At 37.1% G+C, this 13,997-nt stretch overlaps 1 protein-coding gene across 2 annotated transcripts in view; it reads right to left on the reverse strand.

The window, feature by feature from the left end:
- The window catches only part of LOC125467170 (zinc finger protein 280D), a 110,503-nt gene that overhangs the window by 79,696 nt on the left and 16,810 nt on the right, over positions 1–13,997 (reverse strand). For both annotated transcript variants that reach the window (XM_059639306.1, XM_048562632.2), the window contains exon 2: positions 10,230–10,383. In XM_059639306.1, coding sequence (XP_059495289.1) covers positions 10,230–10,368 — 139 coding nt within the window. In that variant the 5' untranslated portion in view covers positions 10,369–10,383. The remainder of the gene's footprint in view (positions 1–10,229; positions 10,384–13,997) is intronic.

A 13,997-nucleotide genomic window follows, 5' to 3' on the forward strand; every position in this document is an offset into this window, starting at 1 on the left:
GTTACTTTGCCTAGGCACACAGGTTTGTTCAGGTCATGTTCTGGAGGAATTGCTGCTGTAGCCTGGTTGCACTTTTGTTGACTCCTGACATACCAAAATGACCATCTTCTATTCATAGATTATTGTTTTATTCAGTATGCTAGCATGGCAACTGTCGGGAAAAGTAGTTGCAAAGATGCAGCTGTAATACTCTACACTCGAGATGATCGCACAAACTTCAGGACTGGAGCTTATCAATGCATAAAAATCTGGAAAGGCTGCCCAGGAAAGAAACCACAGGTTTTTCTGATTTAGTTGAAACTGTTTTTATAATATTAAAGCAAAATCAAAAAATTGGTTCCAATCAACAAGACAGCATTTTTAAAGCCCCTTTCAATATGCCTTACAACATTTCCTATAAAGTGGATATCATTCACCTGAGCATTATAAAAAGGCTGAAATGGAAAACAAGCTTTTGCCACGAGACCTAAAACAATACGTCTGAAATATTAACTTCTTTTTAGGTTGCAACTCGAACCCCTCGTAACTGGTTTCAAATCTATTAACTTTATTGAATGCCAGTGTCATTTAAATTTGGAACTCAGTCAAATTCTTCAAAACAAAAAGTTCTAAAATCTAAGTCAAGTATTTAAAGACAGAATCAGTAAGTGCCGACAAGTGAATGAATACATTATGATTTGACTGTGTCTAAATTTCTATGGCTCACTGTGCTCAGCTTTCAACTCGTAAACATTGCAACCACTCTGTGGGTATATTTAATAAGCTCAAGAAATTTAGCACATCACGACCAAATTTGGAGGACTTGTTTTATACAATGATGGTGACCATCAATTGGGTTCAGGTATGCCGCCAGTATTTAATTGAACTCTGAATTTCTTGAATTACAAGTATCAGGAACGTAAAATGACAGCACACTAAACCAATCTTTACCTCTCACCTACCCAACAGGCCTGCTGAGGCCTTCCAGCACTCTGTTTTGATTATTTACCCCATCAAGTTGTTTGAATTTTCAAAAATCATCAATGTTGCAATTAAATCACATAGCAATTTTCTAAATTCTAGACAAGGCCTTGTCAACAAAAGATCTCCATGTCAGATAACCCTTTCATCCAACAGCCAGTCCAAGGAAGGTCTGCTGCATTCATTGCAGGGCATGTATAGCCTTCTTTAGGTAAGGACACCAAAACTGTAACAATAACCAGACTTGGCTCCCCAAACAACTTGATCACAGACTTTTTAAGTTACATTCCCAATTTTGGTAATAAAAGCCAACATGTCATGTGCTTTCCAAATTGCTTGACATAACTGCATGTGGTTCATGTCAAGAATGCCCAGCTTCCCCTAAATACCAATTAATTTAAGTCTCTTGCTGTATTAAAACTTGTTTCTCCACTTTCAAAGTGAAAAGCTTCACACTTGACAAGATTACGCTCCATCTACCATCTTGCTGCCTACTTAATTGATCTGCTTAAATCCCTGCACAGTCTCTTTGCATACTTATCAAAGCTTAGTCTTCCACTCATTTTCCTCATCAGCAAGCCTGTATATACTGCAATTGAACCATCATCAACAGCTTTAATATAGATTGTAAATAACTGAGTTTCAGTGTTTCTGAGGATATTGAGATTTGACAAACGAGATTTTTCTGAAAATTATTTTTACTCATTCAGGGGATGAAGGTGGTGCTAGTAAGGCAGCATTTATTGCTCATCCTCAATTGCCCAAGAGGGAACTTCAGGGTCAGTGACAGTAGGAACTGCCGATGTTGGAGAATCTGAGATAACACGGTGTGAAGCTGAATGAACACAGCAGGCCGAGCAGCATCAGAGGAGCGGGACAGCTTGACGTTTCAGGTTGGGACCCTTCTTCTGAAGGGGGGTCTTGGCCTGAAACGTCAAGCTGTCCGGCTCGTCTGATGCTGTATGGCCTGCTGTGTTAATCCAGCTTCACACCGTGTTATCTCTGAAGTTCAGGGTCAACCTCATTGCTGTGGGTCTGGAGTCACACGTAGTCCAGACGAGGGAAGGATGGCAGTTTCCTTCCCTAAAGGGCATTTGTGAACCAGGTGAGTTTTTCCACCAATTGACAATGGATTCATGGTCATCATTAGATTCTTAATTCCAGATACTGAATATGATTTAATTCAAATTCCACCCGCATCTGCCATGGTAGGATCGGACCTGGGTCTCCAGAACGTTATCTGGATTGCTGGATTAATTGTCCAGTGATAATACCACTATAACTACGTGTTTACTTTGTCCAATCGCATAATGACTATCCCGGAGCTTCCTGAACATGTCCTGAGTAATATATTTGAACACCTTCTGGCTAATCAGTCTACAGTTTATTATCCCTACATCCTCTCTCATACAACCAGGCTATGTCTTCTACCTTTCAATCAAGAAGAACGTCTTAAATGTTTCTGAAATCCCTGAATTCCGTATCAATGCATCTATTATGTTTATAGCTACCTTTTATCAATTCACATTATAATTTGACTCGTCTTTGCATCAAAGGGTGCAGCATTTAATTTTAAACATTTATTTTTATGTTTAGGTACTTTAAAACAGATACTAAAAGCTTCTATTAAGTTTCTTGCCAATTCTCAGTCTTTTGTCATCCTTCATCAAAATTTTGATTCTCTTATTGGTTACAATTCTGAGTCAGGAACTCCTTTAAGCTCATAACTCCAGCAATTAGAAATCTCATCTTTCAAATATAATACTACCCTAAATGTCTCTTCTGGATTCAGATAATGAACCATAGGCATCAACACTGAAATATGTATTGCAGAAACTCAGTTCACCTGAATATGTTACTTTTTTCTGAACATCTTATATTTTTATCTTTTTTCCATTACTGTGAAGCACTGCATTGATTACTGCTTGAATGCAACTTAACTTTTTTCATACTTGGGCTTAAAATGGCTGGCAGGTTTAATATTTCCTGCAGGTTCACAAACTACTCCTTAGCCATCTCGAAAACATACAAATCAACTCACATTATCGAACAGTATTTACATCCTTATAGGCAAGATAAAGCTCTTGTCCCAAATCAAGGAGTCTAACACGAGGAGCAAGCAATTTTCATCTAGGAGAAACAACCTGCAGAATAGCATACGAAAGACGACAGATCAGCTAAGACAATCCTAATGCTTCTTCTAACAACTCAACTTTCTACTAAGGAAATTCCAAACTTCCATCACAAAATGTGAACTGTTTATAAAATTAGTCCCCACTTCCCTATCGATAGCTTTAAATCAACATATCTTAAAAGTTGTAATACCTATTCACTATTTCAAGCTGGTCTCAGCTATTGCTCAGGGTCCGACCTCCATAAGCCTCTTATCCTCGTATTTTATACTTGGAAAATGTATCGGCAATAAACAATTCACATTTGCAAGGGCAAAGTCCATGTGAATATGAATAAATTTCATATTTATGTTTACAGATTAAGTGGACAAAAAAATCTCACATTTCCATTATTACACAGCTGACTAATACTTGATAACAATACCGACAACAATACCTCAACAGAAAGATCAACTGCAATGATGACAAAGCATTTTCTAACTTCAAAAACAATGACTTTCTGTGTACTCTCAGAGTGAATCTAAATTGCACTAACGCTGACACCAATTGGTAATTTCAAGACTTGACACACAAGTCTCATCGACCAAGAATTAATTTTCTCACTTCTGAATGAAATGCCAACTCGAACTCATAGGTTGCCTCAATGCTTAATGTGGCAGAGGTGTTCTAACCAGCATGTCAAAACTCTCAGAGGGACTCCACTTATACTACTAGTAACTCCTCAGGGAAATTCTCTATTGTGTATCAGTGGAAACTCTGAAGTTCTGCGCAGACTGATGTCAAATGTTGCCCTGATAACACAGAAGTGTTATCATTTTGGCAATACATCAAACACTTTCTATACAGTTCACTGACTTTGAATCTGTCCCCACAGGAAATGTATCTTGCAAGAAAGCTGACTACATACACAGGCCAATACAGTTCTGAAAACTCATAGCTATATAGTAAGCTGGAAATCACATTTTGAGAGGACAACTTCAACTGTCAAAGTAAAATAACCACTCAGGAAGATAAGTAGGAAGAAAAGATGTTCCAAGCTTCATTTCTATTGTAGGTTATAACTATAAGTTATTTCTTCTCCTTCAAAAGAAAAACAGCAAAACAAGAGAAATTAAAATCAGTATACAGGGACAGAAGTGCCAAATGATGCAGCTTAGTCTGAATTTAGTGCAGCCTAATCTATAACACAAAAGTTGTACATCTCAGGATGACAAATCTACTGATTTTTAAAGAGAGTGCAATTGTTAAAATCTGAAATAAAAACAAACATTTCTGGAACAATACAGCAAATCAAACATTATCTATGGAAAAAGGAAGATAGCGTGAAAGGACCTTTTGTCAGAACCAAGAGATACTACAGATAAACAGCTTTAAAGGAAGAACACACAGTCAGTGAAAAGTCAACACCAAGGGATAAAAGAACAGTGATTAGGTCAGTGATGTATAAATAGTTCATGTCAAAATACAGAAATGCGGCAAAGTAAAGAAGGGTCCAGCTCCAGTGGCCCAGGAGAATGATGAAACGAGATGTACCAACCGCTTTACCACCCACTTGCCAACAGGGAATTTCTATCCTATGCAACAACTCATTAAATCTTTCATTCTTGGTGTACCAATTAAATTAAGCATAAAGCTTCAATGAAAAAACATTATTAAAAGATAATAAGTTAGTATTCCCAGGAAGAAAGCAGTCAATCCCAGCAGAACAAAACTAGAATTTAATAAAGAAATGGGAATTTTGATGTGTGTTTATTAAAGATTTGTTTTTAAAAACTATGGGATGATTATATTCCATTAATATCTCCGTTATGGCAGAGTTGGATGACATGATGTTTTTCCCAGTTTGACTGGATGAACCAGTGTATATCATCCAGTATTACTAAATCTTCTGAGTTATGAATCCTGGTGAGTCATAAGGTTATGCTATTTTACAACATGTGCACACATAACAGAAAACATGCCGCAATTTGGTTCCTAATAATCTGAATGTATTTCTTTAATAACCAACATGCCAAAGTCCATGGTAGATATGAAAGGAGTACAGATAGCATCTAGAACCAGATGGTATTTTTTGGGCTGCATCATTTCTTCTCTAGAGTTGAGGCTAATGGTGGTGTGTATTCACACTATCACCAACTTGAATTTTCAATCACAACCTTGGAAGCATGCTTCATGACCCAAGAGGATTCAGAGTCCTGTCGACCTCCCCAGGCCACGTCTACTATAATTAGGATGACTGGAAGATATCAAACATATTAGTGGTTTGAGGCATAGACTCTGGTCATAAGGAAATGCATCCTCACTGCTCCAGCACTGAGACATTGATGAGCCTTTGGAAAGGGATGGGTGAGTGACTTTCAGCAAGAATCATCACCAAAATTCATCGTTTTGTAACATCATCCCATTTGTAACTTTATCTGTCTCAACTTACAAATTTCATAAATTTCTATTAGGATCAGGTGTCACTGAGAATAATTTATGCATCTGCTTAGATCATGTAGTCGATCACTAGGAGATGACACAATCATCTCAAATGTTCCTCGATAGCACTTTGTTCTGAAACAAATAATTACAAAACTACGGATGCTTAATTCATGATAACATACAACGTATAGCTAAGTAATATATCCATTGGCCTGTCTCACACTTTGTTACAAAATGAAATTTTACAACCGTGTCCTGATTAAAAGCTCTTTACCTCAAAGCATTCTCACCACTGAGCCTGGGTTTACATCAATTTGAATCATAAAACCACGCAACCATAAATCTATGACCTAGGCCAGACAGCTTTCTTTCCAATAGAAAATGTCTAAATAACCACATTGAAACAAAATATTTCTTTATCACTTAATTAAGATTAGTTTGACAAACAACTCAATCCTACAAAGCCCTCGGCCATACTGTTTTTCAACAATTCCAGCACTCTCCTAGGTTCACCCCATCTTCCAACCCCACAAACTGATCTCATAAGAAGACTTCACTTATCTAACTCGTACCAAGTTCCATTCTCCTGTCACTCATTATTTCAACATTTTCTGAATAACCTGTTCAGAGACACTATTACAAACGTCTGAATTGGGTGGGACTTGAACCTGGATATCCTGGCCTTAGGTAAGTAAAGTACCAGTACCATAACAGTTTTGTATTTTGTTTCATTCTGTCATGGCATTTTGGCATCATTGACAAGGTCACTATTTGTTGCTCATCATCAATTGCTCTCAAATGTAGTAGCTTAGTTAGCTATTTCAGAGAGCAGTTAAGAACCAATGGTATTGCATAGGTTTGAAATCATAGATAGACTTGTACATGTGAAGGACATCAGATCTTCTTCCCTAAAGCACAAGGGAACCAGATGGGCTATTAAGACAAATCAACAATGGTTTCATGATCACCATCACTCAGACAAGATTACAATTCCAGATTTCTTTTTTCAACAAATTAATTTTTGCTTGTCGTCCTAGGAAGATCTGGATGTTTCTTTGCATTGCTATTAGCATGGACTTCTGGATTACTGATTCAGTCACATTACCAATTTCTCCCCTAAACTCGCCAAAATAAATAGGCTACCTGTATAACATCAACTCAAACTTGAAATTTCTACCCCTACATTCACAATCCTTCCACACAGTCATCCTTCACTATCTGAATTTTTTCCAGCCCCAACTCTAAGACACGCCGCCAATTCTGGTCACTTGGATATGCTGGATTTCTTACACTCCATTACTGCCAGCTGTGCATTCAGCAAGCACTGAAATCTAAAGTTTGCACTTATTCTTTGCCTTGCTGCTTAAAAATGATCCTTAAAACCTACTTCTTTGAACAAGCATTTGATCATTTGTTCTAATGTCATGAAAGTAACTGAAAGTCAATTTTTTTCCTCCAACAGGATTGCTAAGAGTCTAGGAATGTTTTGTAATTTTAACTGCAAGTTATGGTGCTACACTGCACAACAAAGAAAAGCTGATTATAAGCTTGGTAATGAAATAAAGGATCATTCTGGTGGTTTGCTCATGCACTACTCCATGGAAGTAGCACATCATTTCTCAGGATAAATTGTACTTGGAGTGTAAAGATTAAACAAGTTGGATTGAAAGCATGCTGCCATAATGAAAACAACTCGCAATGAAGTGAGACTTTTTGTTTCAAACAGACAGCTATAGAAGAGACCAGTTGCCTAATGACACCAAATTTTAAGAGTCTCTCCAAATCAAAATCAATTTTTCACTTTGCATTGAACTGCCACGTTTGTGAGTGCTGCAAATAATTTGTTATTTCTTTTGAATTGTCTATTGACTTTACATCCTATTAAGATCAGACACGATGTCAAACAGATGGCAATTTCATCTTAGATGGGTTCGGGTGGAATCATCTGCTCGGTTTCCAATCCTGTCTCGTTCTATTTCAATATAAACTACATATCAGATAAGTTTACTGTCACACTGACATTCAGATAATTTGCTATATGTAAATTAAAACAAACAGTTCAAATAATAATATTTCATAAAGCTAAGCTGAGCAACTCCTCCCCATACCTTTGTTACACATTTCTATGTGCCATTTAAAATTTCATTGGCTTTTAGTGTAATTAAACATTTTTAAATTGTGATTAGAAATAAAAAATATGAACATGAGTAGGCCATTGGGTCCTTTAGACTCCACCATTCAATAGTCATGGCTGATGGTCCTTTGCAGTATCGTGTCCCCGCTTTCACCCCATTCCCTTTGATTCTGTTAGCTGTAACAACTACATCTAACTCCTTCTTGAAATTCTATTTTTGCCAATTTGTCACATCCTTAAAAGCAACTGATGCGATTTGCATGCCACTACTTCTGATTAAGTTCCTATTCGACAAGCAGAACTCCTATTTACTCCTCAATCACAGAACAGTTGATACTATTAAAATGTTTAGACTATGTTTTAAAAGTAAATTCCATAAAAATATTCCACAGAGAAAAGCCAAATTCCATATACAGCACAAGTGCATCTTCTTCAATTAGAAAAAGAACATTTTAAATAAGAACAGAATTGTCACTTATGACATATTAACATACAGTTCATCTACCATGTTACCAATAAATTAAAACTGTGTCTCTATTTATCTCCTACTTGAATTTTTCCATGTACATCTCTCTATCTTTGTACTTCTTCACTCTTCGTCCTCCAACTCGGCCATATTCCTTCTCTGCCAATGTTAATTCCTTTCTACGCTGTTGAGTTTTCCCCAAATTCTCTTTAAACTTGTTGTCGGTAACTCTTTTCCTCTGTATGTCTCCTAAAACTAGTACTATGCTGACCTCCCTTCCATATTGGCAAGTCTTCAAGTTTTCAAGTATTCCTTGTTTCCCATGTTCTCATTGGTGACTGCCTTGTTTATTGTGCATCTTTTACATTCACTCCTTATCCTGTAATTAGAAGCGTTGGGGGGGGGGGGGGTGCTGGTGTGTGTGAGAAAAGCAAGAGAGGGTGTTGGAAACCAGTGAGCTCATGGACAAAACCAAGGAACTAACAAGGCTTTGATTGAAGTAACAGAATAAATTTGGAATCTAAGCATGTTGGTAGCTTTCTTTCTGATGGAGAGTACGCTTAGATAATAGGGCTTGAGTTTTTAAAAAAAGTCAATGGATAAATGCAATAGAAACACAGAAATTTGTGTGGCAGCCTTGCACTCACTATCACATAATCTGAATTACAGTCACCGCTCAGAAACCCATAATAGTGAGCCAAAGCTAGCCCTTTTTAATAAGGTTAAACACTGTCTAACTGTAACCCTTACTATGCCACAGCATTTTTTTTTGACAAGGTACCCAAACTGCACAAAGTCCAAACTTTATTTTTTATCGTTGCACACGTTGCTTCCAAAATAACAGAAGCTCATAATTAGTTGGGTTAGGCAGCTATAAAGTCTGAGCACAACGTACACTCAAGAATCTACTAGAAATTCATTCCAGCCTAACTATTAGTAGGAATGTTTATCTAGCTTCCCAAAAAAAAGTAGTGCCTTTCCCAAGACATTTACATTCAAGAAAATTGATTCCACCCCTCCATCAGTCCATCACTGCCAGCTGTTAACTAGACTTGATTTCCATCAGCTGCAAACACCTTATTTTCAAACTTCTCTGCAGAAATCATTACAACAATGTACATACAGAGGGATCCTCAAACTCAGCTGTAAAGAAGACAAAAGGTATTCAAGATTAATTACTCCAGAAAGTATTATTTATGGCTCCACGTGAAAAAACTAAGATTGGTAAAGTAACTGTATACAGCAATTTGATTTCTTCACATCCCTGAGGAAAATTAAGACAACCTAGTTTTAAAGCATGTAATTTAGAGAATTAAACTATCTTCTCATTGTTTTTTGGCATATAATTTTAATGTAATCAGTTGAGCAGACAATGTACGCTCTAACAGTAACAGCACTGTAACGGTGTTCAATCCAATTTTTTGGTCCTACAGCATCATACAAAGCCATAGCTGTACAATGCACTGTACACTAAGAGTAACATAGATTCAGAAGGCATCCTACTCTTGACAGAATAATCTAGTATTTGCTACTGACGGCAGGCAATTTTCTCCACCTTCATAGAAATTACTCACACCATGACAAGAAAAAAAAGCTTTATTTGCTGATGTTATGGATGATTTTTAGGGCAACAAATTCCTCTTCACTGAAGGGCTGATGATATCAGGTTATCGTTAAATAAAAAATGGCCATCAGACTTTTAGGTCAGAAAATATCTCATCAGCTAAAAAAGTATTTAGTCATTCTGCATGAAAACTGTAATTTTTAAAATTTGTACTCAATGAAAACAAATTGCTGCAATAACAACGTTATTGCTTTCTTTTAAAAAAGGAGGGCAATTTCTTGTACAATTCCATCAAGTGATTTGCTATTCTACTTGTGTCCATTCCAATACAAAATGGTGGGCAGGCAAGATTTCAATTTTACAATGAATTGGATTGAAATCAGCTTAAATATTCATTCATTTGAGTGAACAATCATTCACCCAGCAACAGAAAGTAATGTTCAATTCCACAGAACATCCAGTTATGGCAAATAACTTATTTGCACTGAAAAGAACTGTACTGTCTCAGATTCCAAATTAATCTTGAAGAAATAAAAAGTGTTATCATACTTGGGTAAATGGAGCTTTTGGAGCTTGTTATCTCTCCCACAAAAATGGGCTCATCATCATCATCATCTTCATCATCTTTCTTCCCTTTTTGCCAGGGCTCCAGTTCTTCTTCTTCACATTCCATGAACAGTTCTGCCATTCTGATGCCTCAGTCCTGATTTTGGAGGGGAAACAAAAAGGTTGCCTCACTTAAAAAAATTCAAATATCATTACATCATCTGAAAATTGAAATAAATATTCATACATTTTCAATTCCTAAATTGAACAATGCCAAACAATACAGAATTAGAAACTGAAGTATTACAACTGAAGAATCTTGATATTATCCTCTTACGCAAGTGCACCATAAAATGCCATACCAAACGTCTTAACGAGGTGAAAAACAACAACCTGCTTGGGTCCCTTTCATTACAATACAAAGAATGTCATTTAACCTTGGTTGGCAAAATATAGCTAGAGAACAACAAAAAAAACAGGGCAATTTTATCAATATTCCCAGCTATCTATCATGTTGTTATGAAACTCTTTAGACAGTTTTTAAGTCTTATCAACATTAACAACTATTACAACACCGCAAATTAAGACTACCACTAATGTTAAAGATGCAATCAATACATAGTCTGAAATGTCTAAGTATTAAGTAAAAGATAGACATGTCCACAAAACATTTCATTTCGCATAAGTTTCCAAAATTCAAATGATATAATTTTTGTTACAGGTGAAAACGTGCTATTTCATTGAAAAGTCAGCTCTGCTCAACTGAAGCACTGCTACAGATTTCACAAATAACTATATTAACAATCAACATAAGATAACCAGTTACATTGTGAGAGGAGAATACATTCATAAAAAGGGATCCATTCTTTGTCAACAAAAAGATCAGTTCAAGGCTTGTGCCCATTTTGAATTGCCCAGAAGCATGGAGTGCCTATAGTTCCGTTCCTTTCTCTACATGCCTTGACCAACTGGAATCAACATGCCGATCAGAATCCTTTTTATTACAGTAATACAAACCGTGATGGTTTCAATTCTTGTTTGTCCTCATGAAAAGCTTCGGAAATATGTCTTCCTTCTCAGCAATTCACAAGTAATTAACAGTTACATTTGTACAAAAAAATTGAACTGGTCTAAGAGAGCCACAAAATTCAACAACTCAACTGGTAGATGGCATTATAAAACTGACTTTTATTCTTGATAGCAATCTCCAAGATGTTTCAACACAGCCAGCCAAATTAGTCTCCCAATATCTGAAGTTACAACTGTGGAAAATTAAAATATGCAATAACCCTCAAAACTGACCACAATGATTCCTAACCAGAACTTCTGAATGCCTCATCCCAAGCTTTGTAAATAACCGATACCAGACACTAGGTTTATTACAGAAACAAAAGATTTAACAACTTATTAATAATAGTGGCATTAGCAGAGCAAAATTACACCACAAGGCAATCAAATCAATGTTCAGGAGTTAAACCCAATCCTTTTTAACTCTAGCCCTATTCTCACACAAAGACAGACAGACAGTTAAGGCATAAATCAAAAGAAAAAGAAATAACTTGGATGTAACTGGCCTGGTCACTTAAGCAGACTCCGTAATACATTATCTTGTAATCCACCACAGCTGAGGTAAACCTATGCTGCAGTGTCAGCATCCAATATTAGCTGGACAGGAAGCTCTTCAAACTTAGCTGCTTCCTCAGAAAATTAAAAATTACATCCATGAACAGCCATGATCTTCAGTTTACGAATAATGACTGCAGGATGGCTCACTCCAAAAAGGACATACAAAGGATATCCAAAGTTGAAAGAGGGCACATCAAAGCCATCTTTTAGATTAGATATTTCTCATTGTAAACTGCAGATAATTATGAACAGGCCTAAGACTGTCTCTTTTAGCCCTGAGCAGTTCCCAGATTACCACAGGTTACCCTGGAAAGGGAAAGTATCTCAAACATTGAGGAACAGATGAAGCTACCTGTTTTACACTATTTTGCAGTAAAAGCTCAACCACTAGTGGGATGCTGCCGTCAAGCCAAAAAAAAAATTCTACTTATTGAACAAATCAGTAATATCGCAAATGAATTCCAGTGCTAACATGATGCTTGGTATCTAGGCCATCCATTTCAAAGTGTGGATGCTGAGAAGTGGTTTCCATTAGGAGGGGAGACAAGGACCCATGGGCACAGCCTTCGAATTAAGAGGGGGTAAATTTAAAACGGAAATGAGGAGACATTTCTTCAGCCAGAGAGCGGTGGGGCTGTGGAATTCCTTGCCACAGAGCACAGTGGAGGCTGGGACATGAAGTGTCTTCAAGGCAGAGATTGACAAATTCTTGATCTCACATGGAATCAAGGGCTACGTGGAGTGCAGGGAAGTGGAGTTGAAATGCCCAGCCATGATTTAATGGCAGAGTGGACTCAATGGGATGAATGGTCTTACTTCCTATGTCTTATGGTCTGATAATATCATATATGGGATTATATCATGCTTAGCTTCTGACAACAGTGATGCATGCAAGATAGATTCCAGTTGACTCCAAGGAATATTAATTCTGATGACTGAGACTCCATTCTCTGAACCTTCGATAAGTTGTTCATGAGAGGACAACCATGGAGAGCAACCAATCCTCCATCCCACAGCACAATCCTTATGACCCATACAGTTCAAAACCCAGTTACAACTCTGGCCTCTCTCTGCCAAGCTGACTGTCTCCCTAAGAGGTCAGTTAACATTCAACGCCTGCCATCTGAGTCCAAGAGTCTACAGCACACCTTTTAAGAAACAACCTGCAACTGACTTTGAAATCTGGCCTGAAACAAACATCAGTTTGTTCTTTTTCAGGAAAAAGCAAGCTGGTGCTCAAAGCCCGAAGTTGATGGACAGCTCACAGTTCACAACTCCAAACCAAAAATAATTTTTAAAAGTTTGAAGAAAAATCATTAAGGGTATAACCAAAGGAGAAACACTTAAAGGTCCAAAAGTTTGCTTTTCTCGCATTGTATTGTTTGTGGTGTAAAGATTAGGGACAGGTAACGAATATCCACGTGTTACCTGTTTTCGCAATATCTAACAAGTATCAAGTGTAAATTAACACAACTGGAATTCTGTAGTACGCGGGTGAATAATTTTATTAATCCTGACTTCACCCAGAGCAAAAGTTTTGATATAGCTGCAAATTCTCTTGGTCATCTGATCATTTGTTTCTTCGTTATTGTTAATGAGATGGAAATGTTCTTCAAGTGTCAAAAACAAACCCTCAAAACTGGTTATTTATCACATACCATGGGTAGGATTTTCATGCAGAAAAATGGACCTGCTCATATTGTACAACAGGATTGATTTCCGATACAGCTATTCGAACATTTTGAAACTGTAGAAGTTGCATAAGCACACATTCATATGTTCTTTGTACCACACCAAGGATTCAAGGCAATTCCATCAAACAAAGACCTCAGTTGTTATCCACATGTTTCTAATGTCATTATATCCCCAAAAAAGGTTTCTTGCCAGTCCCTATGCTGCAACTCGTCAGGGCATCTAGGTGTCAATGAAAAAGTTGGTGGTTCAAAACCACTAAAGAGCACAACTTTTGTTATCAGGGCCCTCTTGTGGCTCAGTTGTGTTCCTACCCTGGACTTAACAGGCCTGAGTTCTAGTCCCACCTGCTCCAGAGGTGTGTAATCACATTTCTGAACAGGTTGACTAAAGAAAAAAAAAAAAATCAATAACAAAGAACATCTGGTAGTTCAGGAATGGCATCACTTGTAC

This window comes from Stegostoma tigrinum, chromosome 33 (assembly GCF_030684315.1).
Source record: "Stegostoma tigrinum isolate sSteTig4 chromosome 33, sSteTig4.hap1, whole genome shotgun sequence".
Classification (NCBI taxonomy): Eukaryota; Metazoa; Chordata; class Chondrichthyes; order Orectolobiformes; family Stegostomatidae; genus Stegostoma; species Stegostoma tigrinum.